This window comes from Equus asinus, chromosome 28 (genome assembly GCF_041296235.1).
Source record: "Equus asinus isolate D_3611 breed Donkey chromosome 28, EquAss-T2T_v2, whole genome shotgun sequence".
In the NCBI taxonomy this organism is placed as follows: domain Eukaryota; kingdom Metazoa; phylum Chordata; class Mammalia; order Perissodactyla; family Equidae; genus Equus; species Equus asinus.
Genome location: NC_091817.1, coordinates 23,020,761 through 23,038,030, shown reverse-complemented (window position 1 = coordinate 23,038,030; position 17,270 = coordinate 23,020,761). Strand labels below are relative to the sequence as shown.

Sequence of the window (17,270 nt, the reverse complement as noted above, 5' to 3'; positions counted from 1 at the left end):
TAACTTGAGTACAGACCTAGGAAGGGAATTTCTGGGAAATATGGTAACTCTGCGTTTAATCTTTGAGGAACTGCCAAACTGTTTCCCGAAGCAGGGATAATGATTTTTTTTTTCTTTTTGAGGAAGATTAGCCCTGAGCTAACATCTGCTGCCAATCGTCCTGTTTTTGCTGAGGTAGATTGGCCCCGATCTAGCATTCGTTCCCATCTTCCTCCACTTTCTATGTGGGATGCCTGCCACAGCATGGCTTAACAAGTTGTGTGTAGGTCCGCACTCGGTATCCGAACCTGAGAACCTTGGGCCACCATAGCGGGACGTGCTAACTTAATTGCTGCACCATTGGGCTGGCCCCCAACAGCCATAACGATTTTATAACCTGTTTCTTCCCTTCACAATAGATCCTGACTGTCTTTCCTTGCCAGTAAATAGCCGTGTGCCTCACTAGTTTGAGTGAACGCATAGTATGTCCTTAGCCAGCTGTACCAGTGTCTTTAACGGATTCACTATTGTTAGACATTCAATGATTCTATGAAACAGGCTTCGAGCATCTTGCTCATGTCCCCAGCAGGTAAATGACATTCCAATGTGCACCGAGAGCACTTTGCATCTCTGTATTTCAGTGCTTTCACATTGCATTGCAAACCAACCCCCACTTCCATCCCATATGTCTTATCCACAACATAGTGAGTTCCTTGAGTAGATAGAACCAGTCTCAAATTCACCTTTGTGTTTAGAACACCTAGCACAGCACCAGACATTCGCTAAATGTTTGGAAAATGAATCAATAAATGGAATAATGAATAAATGGAAGGATGGTTGGACAGATGAACAAATGCATGAATAGAGCCAGGCACTATGGAGGGATGGAGTTTCTTACTGTAAGAACAATCTGCCCAAAGATCCTTGCGTCTAGAGGTAGTGAGTTCCTTGATCTGCGAGGTGTGCAACAGGAAGCTCAGTAACATGGCAGGAATATTGTAAAGTTAATTTAGGCATCAGAATGGAGCCTGGATGCAATTTAAGATGCTTCCAAACCTGACAGCATAGAGCCCTATGAAATAGAAGCCCAGGGAAAAGAAGAGATTTGTCCTCAGTTCCCCAGCTGAATAGCGGTGGGGCTGGGATCTGGTCTAAAAGTTTTCAGGCTTGTTCTGAGGACCCCAGACCCAAGTGTCCCCTTGTCTAAAGGCTTCTGTCTGCTTGTGCCTGCCTTTGGGAAGCTCACAGTGCACTGAAGTTAGAGTCCAGGAAGGGAGAAACCCTCATGTAACAAGTTGTTTCTCCAGTCTGTGGCTATCTTCATTGGAGAGTTTAGTCCATGCTGCTCAGATAAGAGAGGGTAAAGTCTGAGAGGCATGGCTTAGAGGCCAGAAAAAGCCCAGATTAATCTTTGGAAGGGAGAGAGTTTTTCCACCTGATTAGGCCATTGGTTGGGAGGCTGGAAGCTGAGGGCCAGGGCAGGAGCAGGGGCTCTGGGGCTGACTGCACAGCCCCTCCCAGCAGAGCCGAGAGCTGCTGACCCAGGAGCTGCTGTCCTCATGATGTGGCTCTTCGCTCTGGTCCTGGTCTCCTTGGCCACTTCCACGGTTTGGGGTGAGTCCTTCTGAAATAGAAAAAGGGGGGCACATTGGAAATCACGGTCCAGGGACGAGGTGAGGGACACACATACAGGACAAAGCTGTGACAGGTCCAATTCCACAGCAGCTGCCCTCCAGACTTGGATCGCCGAGCCCATACTGTCCTGTCCAGGGGAGGATAAACACCCAAACTCAGGTACCAGTGCCACGTGCAGGAGGGCACCAGCTAACCTCATGACCCCGGATGAGGACTTTGGAGAGCTCGTTTTATTTTCCCAATGATATTAGTCTGAATATGGCCAAATCAGGGAAAGTGGTTTAGCAGAAGCTTAGTATCGACTCTGGGGCAGAAGTGTGTGGATTCTAGTCCCAGCTCAGCACTTAGTAGCTGTGTGTCCTTGGGCATTTTACTTCACTACTGTGAGCCTTGGTTGCCCCTCTCTAAAATGGGGATGATGATAGTACCTGCCTCACTGAGCTGTTGTGAGGAGGAAGTGGGTGATTGTTTCTAAAGAACACAGTGCCTGATATGGAGAGAGAGCAAAAAAAGGATTCGTAAATAAAGAAGTTGTTTTAAAATATAGTGTATTAATGGAAATTTGAGATATAGTAAGACCATTAGACCAGAAGCCGATTGCCATTGCAAAGACAGTTTGTTACTCACAGTTCCCAGGGGGAGGGGGCACGTCACCACCATGGTGGCCACAATGTGAAGGAGCGGGTGGGTGGGAGGCAGAGGGAGTAGGAGGAATTGAGGACAAGAGACTTCTTCCTGGGTGCTGTGGGAAGAAAGGGGTGAGGCAGGATAAGCAGGATTAGGGTTGGCAAACTCAACAATTTCAACAGGCTCTAGGGCCTGGGGGTTTTCCGCAGTTGTCAGGTGCCTGGCCCTGGTGTGCCTAAGGTAGGAACCTGATAAAGAACGTGGTCGGGGTGTGGGCTCTGGCTCACTGGAAAGGCAAGCTGATTCCTGCCACTAGGAATCGCTGAGTCTGGGAGGGGCGGTCCCTCCAGGGTCAGCACGGCCCCCGATGTCAAAGCATCGCAATGGAGAAAATAAAAGCTGTGATTAATACAAGACAGCAGCAAGGGACCTTAGGATGCGTCTATCCCATTGAATAGATTGACATACTGACACTCAGAAGGGAAACGTTGTTGTCCAAGAACAGCTGGAAAGTCATGATCTGGGGCTGAACCCATGGCCAAGTGGTTAAGTTTGCACACTCAGCTTTGCCGGACCAGGGTTTCACCACTTTGTAACCTGGACACCAACCTAGCACGGCTCATCAAGCCATGCTGAGGCGGTGTCCCACATAGCACAGCCAGAAGGACCTACAACTAGAACATACAAGTATGTACTGGGGACCTTTGGGGAGAAAAAGAAAGAAAGGAAAAGATTGGCAACAGATGTTAGTTCAGGACCACTCTTTAGAAGAAAGGAATATCATGGTCAAGAATCTATCTGCGACTCCTGAATCCACAGCCAGTACTCTGGCCATTACTGTATTGACAACCCAGGCTCCATTCACGTTTTATATTTTCTTTGGTGGTGTGACATCATGGGAGTCCTGAAACTGAGTGTCAGGGCAGAGGAAGAATGAAATTAGGGGAGATCATTCCTTTACCAATAGTCACCACTTGGCAAGGCCATCCCATTTCCATCTTCAGAAAGTGCATACCGGGTGCCTCCATTTTGTCAGCTTCCTCATCTGTAAAGAGGGCATAAGAACACCTACCTGGAAAGGCTTTTGTGAAGATTAATTTAGCTGATCTGGAATGCACATCAGCACAGAGGAAGTGCTCAGTATATTAACATTACCTATAACACACATGGTAACTGCTGCTCTTACCACTATGGCTGATGCCTCTCACCCCATCGCCCACTTTGTCACCCTTGGCATCTGGCTCCTGTCCACTTCATCTCTCCTGAAGGTTAGCATTAGATATTCTTCTTTCAGAACAAATCTGGGTTATACTTTCTGCTCTGGTCAAACACTTTGAGGGAGATGCAGCCCTTTCATCTACATCTAAAGGAGAGCAGTTGGGAGGATGAGAGGCTAGACATCATTTCCTACAAGGAATGCTTGAACCATCTGAGGACAGACAAGAGAAGGCCTGAGGGATGGGCAGGCTCAGGGGTCTGCAAGGCCGCTGCCACATGGGAGCTCAGGACGGGCCACAGCAGGTAGAAGCAGGGCTGATGTGGAAGCTTCAGGGGAGGAACTTCAGCTCAGTGAGGAAGAGCTGTCTGCTCCACAAGAACGGAACAGATGGGGATCTGACCCCAGTCTCAGCCCCTCTGGACGACCCTGCTCAGAGCCGCCAGAAGAATCCTCCTCAAGCTGATGGTGTCACTCTCCCATACTCTAACAGTTCATTGCTGCTCATTTACCCACAATAAAGCCCAAATCCTTAGCCTGGCATTCAAGGCCCTCCCAGACATGAACCATTCTCACCCCAGGTTATTTTCCACTCCTCATAGACTCCCTCTGACTCACATGGGCCGTCACTCTTCCTCCGGCAGGCCTTGCCTTTTGTTGTCTCAGAGCCTCACCTCGGCACATTCTCTTCTCTGCTCTACACCTTTATTCCCCCTCATTTATCTTCCCCTGCTCAGTCCTCCTCTACTGCAAGTCTCGATTCTAAGGTCCTCTCCTCCAGGATGCCACCAATCATAAGCCCTTGCTTCCTTTGCTAACTCCTGCAGGACCTTACTGGTCCCTCTCTCAGGACACTGACCGCTTTCTCCCCAGCAGTAGGGTCGAGCGTGTATGTGGCTCATTCTCCCCACAAGGCTCAGAGCTTCTGAGAAGAGGGGCCGCCTCTTGTCCATCCTCCCATCCAGCACGCAGCTCAGCGCCAGGATCCTCGTGGATAACTGTCTTCAGGGCTCCTGAGAGTGCAACCCCAATGTCTGCTTCACTCCCAGCAGCTCTCCTTCTTGCATTTCCTTCTCACTTGATGCTGTTTTACCTCCATTTCTAATTTGCTCCTTAAGACAGCCCTGGGAGTTAGGAAGGACAGTTAACCTCCCCTCCCTTTTACATAAGAAGAAACTGAGGCCTAGAGAGTTGAGGTGACTCTTTCAAGGTCACATGATGAGAGTGGCAACACCCCCAGAATCCGGGTCAAACCTTTCACCGCTGACGTGTCTCACTTCCTCTCGCTGTCCCGCAGGGCACCCATCCTCGCCGCCTGTGGTGGACACCGCACAGGGCAAGATCCTGGGCAAGCACGTCAGCCTGGAAGCATTTGCACAGCCCATGGCTGTTTTCCTGGGGGTCCCTTTTGCCAAACCCCCCCTGGGATCCCTGAGGTTTGCTCCGCCACAGCCTGCAGACCCATGGCCCTTCGTGAAGAACACCACCTCCTACCCTCCCATGTAAGCCGGGTGCTTTGGCATCTTTCAGTGGGTGTGTGCCTCAAAGTGACGCAGGAAGGAGACAAGGCCATCCTCCGAGTGGCTCATATTTTGTTCTGGAATCCTGAAGACACTGTAGATCCTTAGAGATACTCCAGAACTCTCAGAGCATTCTAGAGCCCTCTGTTCAACACATGGTTATTGAGCAGACACCAGCTGGGTGGCCTACAGTTCAACTCCATTCTGACAGTGTTTACCAGAGGATGGCATCAGATGTCACAGGTTAGGGGCTCAGTCCCACAAGGTTATCCTCAGGTCCAAACGTCATTCGCAAGTCCCAGTTGCTACCTGTGCTTCTGATGGACTGGCTGTAAATTGGAGGTTCCCATGACCCCCAGCTCCGGTTCCATTGCTTTGCTAGAGCAGCTTGCAGAACTCAGGGAATTAGTTTACTTGCCAGATGACTGGTTTATTATGCAGAATATTAAAGGATACGAATCTGCAGGCAGAGGAAGAGATACACAGAGTGAGGTCCTGAAGCAAGGAGCTTCTCTCCTTGTGCAGTTTGGGGCCTGGCACAGTGGCATGGGGAAGGGTTCCGGTTCACCAACCTGCAAACTTTCTGAACCCCCGTCCTTTAGGTTTTTTATGGAGGTTTCATTGCAGAGGCATGATTGATTGCCAGTGACCCTTGATTTCACCTCCAGCCCCTCTCCCTTCCCCAGAGGTCAGGGCAGTGGACTGAAAGTTCCAAACCTCTCATCACTGGTTGGTTCTCCTGGCCACCAGCCCATATCCTTAGGTGAGGTCTGAAAGTCACTTCATTAATATACCAAAAGACACCTTTATAGCTGTCATCACTTATAAAGTTCCAAGGGTTTTAGGAGCTCTGTGGCAGAAACTGGAGCAAGACCAAATCTATATTTCTTATTATCAGTTACAGCATCATGTCACACTACACGGAAATTTTGGATGCTGCTTTGCTCATTTATCAGTGTATCATGAGCATCATCCTTGTCATTAAACGTCACAGCCTAACTTTTAAAAGCTACTTTAACTTAGATGTGGAATCACAATCTATTTACCCAACCTCTTTTTGTGGTCCCTGAGTCATTCTTGATGTTTTTGATCATAAAAATAGCACTCTGTTGAATATCCTTTTTTTTTCTGCTTTTTCTCCCCAAATCCCCCCAGTATATAGTTATATATTTTAGTTGTGGGTCCTTCTTGTTGTTGATGGACGTCCAGAAGCTAAAGCTTTCTGCACACTCATGTATATTTTTGCATAAGATTTAAAAAATGACATTTCTGGGTGAAAGAATATGCACCTTTCGCTAAATTTCCCTTCAGAAATGTTCCAACCACACTCCTTTTATTAATATACAAAACCCTCCATTCACTGGACCTTTGGCAATGCCAGGGGTCATTAAAAATTGTTTCTTGGCTAATGTGTTGGCAAAATAATTATTATTATCATCACCACAATTACATATACATAATTTTGCTATTTATTCAGCATTGTATGAATACTAGTGTTGATCCCTTCTTTGACATTTGAATTTCTTCTTTTATGAATATTAGGCCCCTTGCTCTCAGGGATCCAGCGAAATTTCTCCCAGGGGAGAGATCAGGAAGTCATCTTTGCAGCCTCTGACTCTGCCACTTGACAGCTGGGACGTCCAAGCACCTTAGCGCCTCAGCCACCTCATCTACACACCAGGGCAGTGATGCCTGCCTTCTGGGTGCACTGAGATCAGGAACTGTTGCTTATAATGTCCTTGGAAATATAAGCACTCCATAGTATGGATCTTTCTGGTTGTGTGAAGGGAGGATTTCTAACTTCTCTTTGCCTCTATTTTCTTGACTATAACATCTGGTTAGTAAGAGCACCTATGTCATGGGGCTGACTTGACGATTAAATGAAACAGCACATATGGAGCACTGAAAACAACACCTGGCATGCTGGGAGGACTCAGTAAATGTTACCAATTATAATCTATGTTGGATCTTTAAGATCTGTTATTAGGGCTACCAACAGCACTTGCCTGGGAGAGGTAGATGATGGAATCTTGGCATTTCAGGGATGCAAGAGCCTTATAGAAATAACTCCTCTCATCAAGAACTGGAAGATTGAGGCCCAGAGCTGGGAAGGAATTCACTCAAGGTCACCCAGCATATTAGTGGCTGAGGCAGGACTAGAACACAGTTCTTTTAATGTTGCCTCCTAAATGTTTCCTCCCGCACCTGTTGTCCGCCCTCAATGTCTGCCATTTGAGTGACTTCTCATGGTTTATGGAGGTCTCCTGGGACTAGAACACCTGGTTTACCTGGTGGAGAAACATGGTCACACTGCATCCCAATGTATGGAGGCCAGTGGGGAGCCAGACTGTGTCCAGGGCATGCAGGAAATGGTCCTCTCCCAGGTGTAGAGGCAGCCTCCTCTCCTTGACCCAGGGCATCCCGAAGGCTCTGGGAAGGGGACAGGTGCCTGGCCTCCTCACTATACACAGTTCTGCAAGGCCTTAGTGAGTCCCAGGACCCCCTCCCAAATCCCCAAGCAACGTCCTAACCCTTCCAGTATCTTGAATGTGAACAAAACTGCTACAGATCTAACCCTCCTAGTCCAAGGCCCAGCCTGACCATAGGAGACATCTCCTTGCTTAGCTCTGATCGAGCCTCAGGACTTCTTCTTTTCCTCCCCCTCCCAGGTGCTCCCAGGACCCAGCGCTAGTGGAAATGACCTCAGATGTTGTTACCTTCGGAAAGGAGAAGATTGCTTTCCAGATTTCTGAAGACTGTCTTTACCTAAATATTTACACCCCCGCTGACTTGACAAAGAAAAGCAGGCTGCCGGTAAGCAGTGGATACCACTGATCAAGGCTGGTGAGTTCCAGCCCTCCAGTATCTTCTGGTGGAGACTGGAAGAGGATGAAGGCAGTTTGGGGTGGGGCCACCACCAGCCATGGCTGTTTCAGGGGCCCCAGGGCTTTCCTAACCCACCACAGCCGGACCTCCGTGACCACAGGAAGCTGCAGAAGATGAAAACTTTTCCCTTCTTCCCTTCTAGATTCTTTGGCTGGCCTGTTAATTAAATTGACACAAGACAGATTAACAGGGGAAATAGAAACTTAATTTTGTACCTTCAGGAGCTCATCAAAATATGAGACTCAAAAACGTGGCCAGAGCAAGCAGACTTTATACCTTCTAGACAGAGAAACATTCGTGCAGATTTGATAAAGCAAAGGGACTTCAGTTGGGCTATCAAATTAAAGAGAAAGTGACAAAGGTTGTTTCTACAGCCTTCTCAGCCTTGACTTCCCCATCTCTGGTGATAAGGATGCCATTCACCCTCGGGTGCAGAGAGGTGCACTTCACATGGGAGATTTACTTCCTGCTCTCAGGAGACAAAGGAGGGTTAGAGTGTCCTTCTTGCACTTGCTGTGTCCTAAGTAATTTTCTTAAGTATGTTTATGTCAAAATAATCAGTATACCAAAATGGCATATTTTGGGGTGGCAGATTCTGCTCCCTTTCAACCTCAGTTTCCACTAGTGACAGGCATAGGATCTTTTGGGGAGTTTGCTGTGCATCTGTAATCTACCTTTCCATTTTTCCAAGTTTTCCTATGCTACTAGAAGAAGAAGCATGATTATTGTTGGTGCTAGATTAGGAATCTGATGCCCAGAGCAGCTAAGACATAATTTCCAGTAATGTTAGAACTGAAAGGAATCTTAGACATGGGCCAACAACCTAACACTTCCTTTACAGAGAGAGACACTGAGGCCCAGAGAGGGGAAGGCAAGGGACAAGGTCACACAGTAGGGTTGGCACAACAAGAGCATCAGTCTTCTGATTTTCACACTAGTGCTCTTTGACACAGACTAGGAAACCGAGCCTGTGTGTAGCCTGTCCTCACTCAGCACACAAAAATCAGTCTCTGACGATATCCTGTTAGGGAAGCATAGAGGCAGAGCCCGGGTCAATCCAAGAAGCAATTTCTTTGCTTATCTCTTGCTTAGCACTTTCCTTGGCCAACTATCAGGGATTTTCTTGTGGCTAATTGCCCTCCCTAATTGTCTTTGGCATGAGCTGATGACCCAGTGAGTCAGCATTTCCAGAATAAAGGGAGGCCAAGAGATGGGGTCAGCTTCCAGACTCAGGCTGGAGTGTGGGAAGGGTCTTCTGGAAAGGAGGGGATCCCTGAGGTGAAGAAGGGAGGTGCGTGAGCACCCTGGAATCTCCCAGCACACACCTGGCAGGATGCCCAGGAGTGGAGGAGGGCATCTGTGAACTTGTGACCAAAAGTTGTACTGCATGTGGTGGGGACAAAGGTTCACTCATTCTTTCATTCACTTATTCATTCATTTCTTCTTCTGCTATGTACTCATTGCCTACACTTAGCTGGACTTGGGGGGTAAGAGGAGGCAGGAACACGATACTGTTACTAAGCAGCCTCTGCCTTCGAGGGTCCTCCCATTTCAGCTGCACAGAGAGAGACTAACTTCAGCAAATCTCTACTGCCCGAACCTTGGCTCAGCCTTCACTCAGAGATAACTCAGACTCAGCCCCTCCACTTGGAGCCAGGGAGGGATCGGAGGTGTGGGAGGAACAGGGGCTCTGGAACCTGCAGGCAGGAGACCTCTAGTTATGGACACAGCTCCTGGAACTACAGTCTCCGCTGAAATCCTGATTCTGCCTTTTACTAGCTGAGACACCTGGCTCTGTTTCCTCAAATCCGGGATATTCACATAGGAGTGTTCAGTGATGAACATCCAGCTGCGTGTCTGTGCCTGGCGACGTATGCATGTCAGGCACTCCTGACACATTAGTTAGAGCTGAAGGTGTTCAACTAAAACAAGCAGCCAGCTGCTTCACAAGCTGAACAGGTTTATTCAGGAACAGCAAGCGAATGCCATTCAGGACTTGCAGTCAGTCTATGGCTGACCTTGTGCGAATGCAGAGAAACAGAGGAGAGAAACATTCTTTTAGAATTTGGGAGGGCCTGTTGTAAACAGAGTCCATTGGAGGAGACTGGGCTTTCGAAGTGCAGTGTCTTTTCATTGGCTGAGTTATGGCCGTCTTTCTTCGGCTGAGGTCTTGTTGGGAAAGCAGGAATTTCTTATTTCTTCTGCTGGGGTAGTAAGCAATGCCACTTGCTGTTGGAGTTGCAGGGTATGCCTCTTCCTGTTGGGGTCTGTAGTGTTCGTTGAGTGGCACGCGCATGAGAATTCTCCATTCTGGCCCCCTGACTCCATTTCAAATGAGGTTACTGCTTATTAATTTTGACATTTTCCCTTTTGATCAAGATTTTTCTCTGAAATCATTGGTGATGAAGTGTCAGGTTTTTCTGAATTCAGTGGCATTTTGTCCCTCGATGCCAGGAAGGACCTTTCTGGATGTTGTGTCCCACATCAGAGGGAAAGTGAACAGACTGGAAACCTTCTGTGGTCTCACTCGAGTAACGAGGAGGTGTAGGAGGGAGATTTCTCAGGCATTTCCCACCTAAGTCTGTGTGTGTCCTTCTGATAGGCCTGGTCTTGACATCTTGAGAAACTGTCTCATCAGATGTCTTCTCCTTCCATTCTGGGAAATCTGTACCTTCAGGTTACCAGGTAGAGTGCAGGTCCACTCAGGACTTGGTGCTTTCTTTAGAGGAGTCACATGAACACAGGAGCCTATTCCCTGGAGTTTGGCAGCACGAGAGTTAGTTAGCAGTGCCTGATAGAGACATTTCCAGCCAGGTTGAAGAGAGTATCTCTGGAGGGGTCTTTTCCAACAGAGGAAATCTCCAGATTGCCAGGTGTGATGCTTAAGGTCTTCACCCCCTTGGAGCGCAGTGTGAAAAGATTGCTCTACCAGAGAAGGTTATTTTTGATAAAATCAGTTGGGCCATTACAACATTGAATTATATCTCCTTCTATCAGCTCCAGATCAAAGAGTCAGGGACCAGGTGCATTGGCCATCCTGGGACTGTCTCAAAGGGTGAGAGTTTATGAGTTCCCAAAGGGGTGGACCTGAGATTTAGAAGGACAAAAAGCAATGCTTTGGACCAAGGCATTTGGAGAATCTCTACAAAATTTGCCAATGGAATCTTCATAATGCCGTTAATGCATTCAATTAAAGTAGACGATTGAGGGTAGTAAGCACAGTGAACGTGTTGTAAAACCTGCCAAAAAGCACAGCCTTCTTGGAACCCTTGACCGGTAAAATGGATTCTCAACCGCAGTAAAGTTCAAGAGGGGTACCCCAGGCAGGAATAACTTTTTTCAAAAGGACTTCAGCCATGGAAGTGGCAGTAACCTGTCTACAGGGGAAGGCTCGACTCCAGTGAGAAAACTTAAAGACCATGAGGAAAACATGTTTATCCATGAGACGGGGGAAACTGTATGAAATCCATTTACCAAGCCTCAAATGGCCTGTTAGGCACTTTACATGTCCGAGAGCAGTGCACACAGACTTCAGTGGATTGTGCTGTGGAAAAATGGGATAAGAGAAGTAGACGATTTTTGCAGACTTATTAAAATTTTCCCACCAATTTTGATTCGTGAGTGCTATTATTTTGTTGGTGGACCAATGACTCAATGCATGTACAGTGGGGAGGAATGAGAGTCTGTCGTAGGACTGGGGTGTTATTTGGCCCACAGCAGAGCTTTCTCTTTTTATCAAATGAACAATTGTTGAAATTCCAAGCTCGTTTTTCCTTTTCTGGGGCTGATTCTTGGACTTCCATACAGAAAGGAGAGGTCCCAAATAAGGTCTGGAGAGGGTCAAAATGCAAAGAGAGTACAGCTCAAGATTCAGGAGAAAACTTACCCTTCAACTGCAGGATAGATGAGAAAGCAGCAACCTCAATGGGCTCTGTGGGCACTTCACCTGTTTGCCCACCAACGTTGGAGTTGTCGGGGCTCTTCTCTGAATCCCCATATGGGTCACCAAATAATGTTGGTCTAAAACAAATAAACAGCCAGTTATTTTACTAGGAGAATAGGTTTATTCAAGAAGTGCAAAGAATTGTGATTTGGGACATGTGGTCTATGGAGAACTGTGTGCAAGTCCAAAGAAAGAAAGAAGAGAAATGCTCTTCTATGAAGTTGAGAGGGGCTGTTGTAAACTGAGTCCACTGGTGGAGACTGGGAGTTCAAAGTATAGTGGCTTTTCATTGACTGTGCTATGGCGATCTCCTATTGGCTGAGCTGTTGCTGAGCAAGGAGGAATTTCCTCTTCCTTCTCCTGGGCTAGTAAGTAGTATTGCTTACTATTGGGGATGCAAAGTATGTCTCTTCCTGTTGGGGTCTGTAGTGTGCACTGAGTGGCACCTGCATGAGAGTTCTCTCTTCTGGCCTTCCAACTTCACTTTAAATCAGGGTTCTGTTTATTAATTTTCATAAAGTTAAGATATTACTCCTATCCTAACAGCTGATCTACTGCTCATGGCCACTGGATGCAGTGTACTAGTGACTCACCATGTGGACTCTGGAGCCACACTGCCTGGGTTCATATCCTGCTTATACCACTTATTAGCCGTGTGACCTCGGGCAGGTTGAGGGCTTCAGTTTCCCTATCTGTTGAATGGAACAATGGTAGTCCCTACTTCATGGGTGTTTTATGGTAAAGTGCTTAGAGAGATACTTGGCACATAGTTCATGTCATGAGTTCTTTTTTTAATTAACAAAATTATTGCAATATGATGATCTTAACCACTCTCATTTCCTTGCTATATGACCTCTTTAAATGCAAGAACCATGACTCATGAATTTTTTGTGCACTTTCATCCTCAATTCATATCACAGTCCCTTGACTTGGTTCTCAGATATGTTAATCAAATGATTGAAGACTTCTTCGAGGAGGAAGCTTCTAGGCTGGGCTTTGGAAGACCAGTTGGATTTGGGGAAGCAGAGGAGGCAGAGGGAAAGAATGTAAGAAAGAGCTACCACTGGGCGCATGTGTACTTCTTGAGATAATGATTAACATGTGAGAAGTTTAATTCACCACAAATGAGGTAACAAGGATAAAGCTGATATACAGGGGCTGCCACATGCAGAGTATGATGAGGTGGGTGAGGGGTCCAGGCGTGAGGACGATGGGAGTGTTGGGGAGAAGATGACACTCTTAGGCTTGGCTGTTCCCACGATGGTGTTCTCAGCATAACCCTCTCAAATAGCCCTTGGAGGAGGTGGCAGTGGGGCTGGGGAGTCAGGCAGGGGCAGCTAGGGTGCATTGAGTGGGCTGGTGGCCTGGGCCTCAGCTGGGAGAGTGGAGGAGGAGAGTGACTACCTGTTCCAACTTTGGTGGGGACTAGTGGATTTCAGGCCTCCTTGAGTCATGGCCAAGAGGTAGGTGACCAAACCAGACAACCTCTTGAGGTCTTTCCCAGCTCTGCTTCCTATATCCAGTATGGTTTTGTCCTCCCTGTGCAGGTGATGGTGTGGATCCACGGAGGTGGTCTGATGGTAGGTAGGGCATCAGACTATGATGGGCTGGCCCTCTCTGCCTATGAAAACGTGGTGGTGGTGACCATTCAGTACCGCCTGGGCATCTGGGGATTCTTCAGGTAAGATATTGGACTACCTGACTGCACATTGGCCCTCAGATTGAGGGTGCTAGGACCCTGCTCTGGCCACGTCAGCCCTCAAGGGGATCTTTACTAAATTCCCTGGTGAGGCACCCAAGTCCCTTCATAATTTGGCTCCACGTCCCTTCTCATTCCCAGGCACACTGGTCCACCTGCTTGTTTTGCATGTGCTGTTCCCTCTGCCTGGGATGCCTCTTCTACCTGACAAGGTGCTATTCATTCTGCAAGGTCCAAGTCAAATGTTATCTCCTCTGAAATAATCATCGCCTCCTTTTTAGCTTTTCTGCCCCGGAACATTGCACACCGTTAAAATGACACTTAGCCTGCCCCACCGTCGTTAGAGCAGTAGTTGTTACATCTTACCTCTCACGACAAAGTAATGAACAGCAGAATCATGGCAGGAGCTCGGTAAATGCTCAGGGTGAAGGAATGGGTGCCCAGAACGGGGAGGTTGATGGAGCTTCCGACTTGGATAGAGAACCCTCCTAGGAGGTATTTCAGGCCCTCTCACCCCATGTTCTTCTGCATTTGGCTCATGCATGAGTCAAGGCTAGAGTCTTCTCCATCAAGTCTCCATGGAAACAGAACCAGGTTTCCCTCAGGACACAGTCACTGTGAGTCTTTTCTGAAATCACAGGCTGCAGCATCTCTGACCCTGAGATGGCTGATGGGCAGGCTGGGGGAGGGATGGACGTCTTCCTAGAAAGGCCTAGGGAGGTGGGGTGGGTTATCCCAGGTGAGTCATGTCCCAGGAAGTATTGCCTTCACTAAGACTCCCCATCCCTTTCACCCATGACATGCAGAGTATGCTGAGGTGGGTGAGGGGTGCACGTGAGGGGTCTGCTCCTCATTACAGTTAAACTGCTACATTAGCCCTTCCCGCTTCCTCTCCTCCCAGTCTCCCCTATAGCCAAACCCGTCAGCTATTCACCCCGACTACACCACCAGACTGTTCTGGTCGAGGTCACCAATGACCCACCAGCTCTTGACCCTACCTTGGCAAATATCCACACATAGTCTTGGCAGCATCCACACATGATGGTTCACACCCTTTTGGAATGCTGCCTCTGTCGGCTCCGGGCCGCCTCCGACCTCATGGACTGCTCCTCCTCTGCCTCTTCACCGGACCTCCTCCTCCCTGTCCTCGGGCCTCTGCGCGTGTCTCCCTCTCCATGTCCACGGCTGTCCCGAGTGACCTCAGGGGGCACTTCCACAGCTCCCTGTTTTTAGCCCCAAAGTCTTCTTTGAAACCCAGATGCACATCACTAACTATCTCCTTCTACCTCCTGCTGTCTCCACTAGACGTCTAAGGGCACCTCCCACTTAAAGGGACAAACTAAACCCTTCACTCTCGCGCCCCTACCCCCAAAACACTCTTACTTTCCCCACAGCATCCCCTGCTCAGCTGCTGGCAGCTCCATTCTTCTGGATGCTGAGGATAAATGCCTTGTGGTTTGGGCCTGCCCTATGGCCGAGTGACTGAGTTCATGTGCTCTTCTTTGGCAGCCCGGGGTTTGCTGGTTTGGATCCTGGGTGTGGACCTAGCACCGCGTATCAAGCCATGATGAGCTGGTGCCCCACATGGAGGAGCTGGAAGAACCTACAACTAGGATAAACACATATATACTGGGGTGCTTTGGGGAGAATAAACAGGAGGAACATTGGCAATAGATGTTAAGTTAAGGCCTGTCTTCCTCACACACACACACAAAACCTTGTGGTCAGCCTCGACTCTGATCTTTTCCTCACTTCCCACATCCAGTCGATTCAGCAAATCGTCTTGGTTCCACCTTTAAGATTCACTCAATATCCGAGCATTTCTCACTGCCATCATTCCGCCAACCCCAATCAAAGCCTTCTGTGCCTCTTACCTGGAGCACTGTAACAACGGCCACTTCTATGATCCTGATACTTTATACCCTGTCTGATCTGCACAGTATCCAGACTGACCATGTAAGACATAAATGGAATGATGTCCTTCCCCTGCAGTGACTTCCCTCCTGACAATGACATTGATGTCCTCACCAAGGCCCGCAGGGCCCTCTATAGCTGCATGTCTTACATTCGCACTTTGTTCACTGGACTCTGGGCCCTTGGCACTTGCCGGTCTTTTTCCACCTGGAATTCCCTTCTTTGGATACTTGCAAGGCTCTGTGCAGACTCATTCAGGTTTCTACTCAAATGCCACAGCACCAAAGAGATGTGTCGTGTGATCTGAGATAGGAGCCCACTGCCCCACCCCTGCCTTTCTCTTACCAGATTTTATTTCTCCTGAAAGCACTTTCAGTACCTGACATCATATTCTATATCTATCTCTTTATTTGTTTATGATCCATAATGTGAGCTCTGTGTAGTCAGAGGTTTGCCTATTTTGCTCTCAGATGTGCTCCTGGCTCTTAGAACAGTCTTTGCACATAGCTGATGCTGTATAAATAGAAGCCACATGAAGGAATGTAGAGCCCACAACAGAACAATGCTACAGAAGTGGAAGGCACGTGGAGACCCCTGCATCAGGGCAGTGGAAGCCTCATCTTATTCCAGAAGGCTCACCTAGAGTCCCCAGCCCCATCTGTGGTCCTGAGAGACTTGCCATAATGTTTCTGCTTCTCCTCCAGCCTGTTCTCTTACTCACAGCACAGGGGACGAACACAGCCCAGGAAACTGGGGTCACTTGGACCAGGTGGCCGCACTGCGCTGGGTCCAGGAAAACATTGCCAACTTTGGAGGAGACCCAAGCTCCGTGACCGTCTTTGGAGAGTCAGCAGGAGGTGAAAGTGTCTCTGTTCTTGTAAGTGTTCCTGGTCTGATGTGGCTCCTGATGGGACCTGTCAGAGACCAGCCAATCTAGCCATGGGCCCCTTTATTTACAAGATATGGATTCAAGACTGACTCCACTCTGCAGAGTATCAGATGGTGGAGAGCTAAGACAACACTGTCCTTTGCCCCCAGGAAGCTCAGACTCAGCTTAGTATGCTGGGCCCATAAGAATCTGCAGCTGCAGGTGCAGAAATGACATTCCCCTCTCTCACTTGGTTGAGCCCTCCCTCTTCTTCCCGATCATTTTGCCATTAGGACTCCCTTCACTTCTCTTGGAAGTAGGGGTAGGCATCATTTATGAACAAGGGAAATCAACCCTGAGAGATGGGCAGAGTGTTGTGGTTTGGCTTGAACCAAGCCGACCTAGATTATTGTAACAACCTCCACTTTTGAAGGTTGATCTACATATCAGGGGGGCATGAGCACTAAGAACAGGTCCGCGGCATCTTCTGAGGTTGTCTTATGTCTTGTCCATGCCCAAGAGGGTGGGCAGCAGTCTCTGGACTGATAGATGCACCTGTGCTGAGGGAAGTACGTAAGAATGAGGAGGGGTCAGAAGGTGGGATGGGGAGGAATGGGACAGGGAATGTGCAACATGGACATGACCTGGGAGCTTGGGATATCTTACTGATAGGGTGGGGCTTAGGGAGACATGAGGGAATTAAGGATGGAAAACCAGATTGGAAGATGCTAGGAGGGGTGAGGAATCCTTCAGCTGCCTCAGAGTGCAGCAGAGGGTCAGCTCTATTAGTATATTTTTAAAACATGTTTTCGTTTCATAGTTGATACTCAGTTGGCAATGGTTTTATATCATCTAAAGAGGTGAAAAAAGAAAAGTACAGATAACCCTATAGAAGAGTCCTCCGTAATCCCATTATACAGGGAAACTCAGGGTGGACATTTTGAGATACATGACACGACTTTTCACATGACTCACCCTATCTA

The 17,270-nt window shown here is 48.2% G+C and overlaps 1 protein-coding gene across 2 annotated transcripts in view; it reads left to right on the top strand.

Annotated features, from left to right (window-relative positions):
- Positions 1-1,388: 1,388 nt before the first annotated feature.
- LOC123281721 (liver carboxylesterase-like) overlaps positions 1,389-17,270 on the top strand; it is a 31,615-nt gene continuing 15,733 nt past the window's right edge. The window contains exons 1-5 of one of the 2 annotated variants that reach the window (XM_070500592.1): positions 1,389-1,593; positions 4,755-4,959; positions 7,647-7,791; positions 13,354-13,487; positions 16,143-16,296. In XM_070500592.1, the coding sequence (XP_070356693.1) occupies positions 1,539-1,593; positions 4,755-4,959; positions 7,647-7,791; positions 13,354-13,487; positions 16,143-16,296 (693 nt within the window). In that variant the 5' untranslated portion in view covers positions 1,389-1,538. The remainder of the gene's footprint in view (positions 1,594-4,754; positions 4,960-7,646; positions 7,792-13,353; positions 13,488-16,142; positions 16,297-17,270) is intronic. The other variant, XM_070500593.1, reaches the window with a different exon arrangement.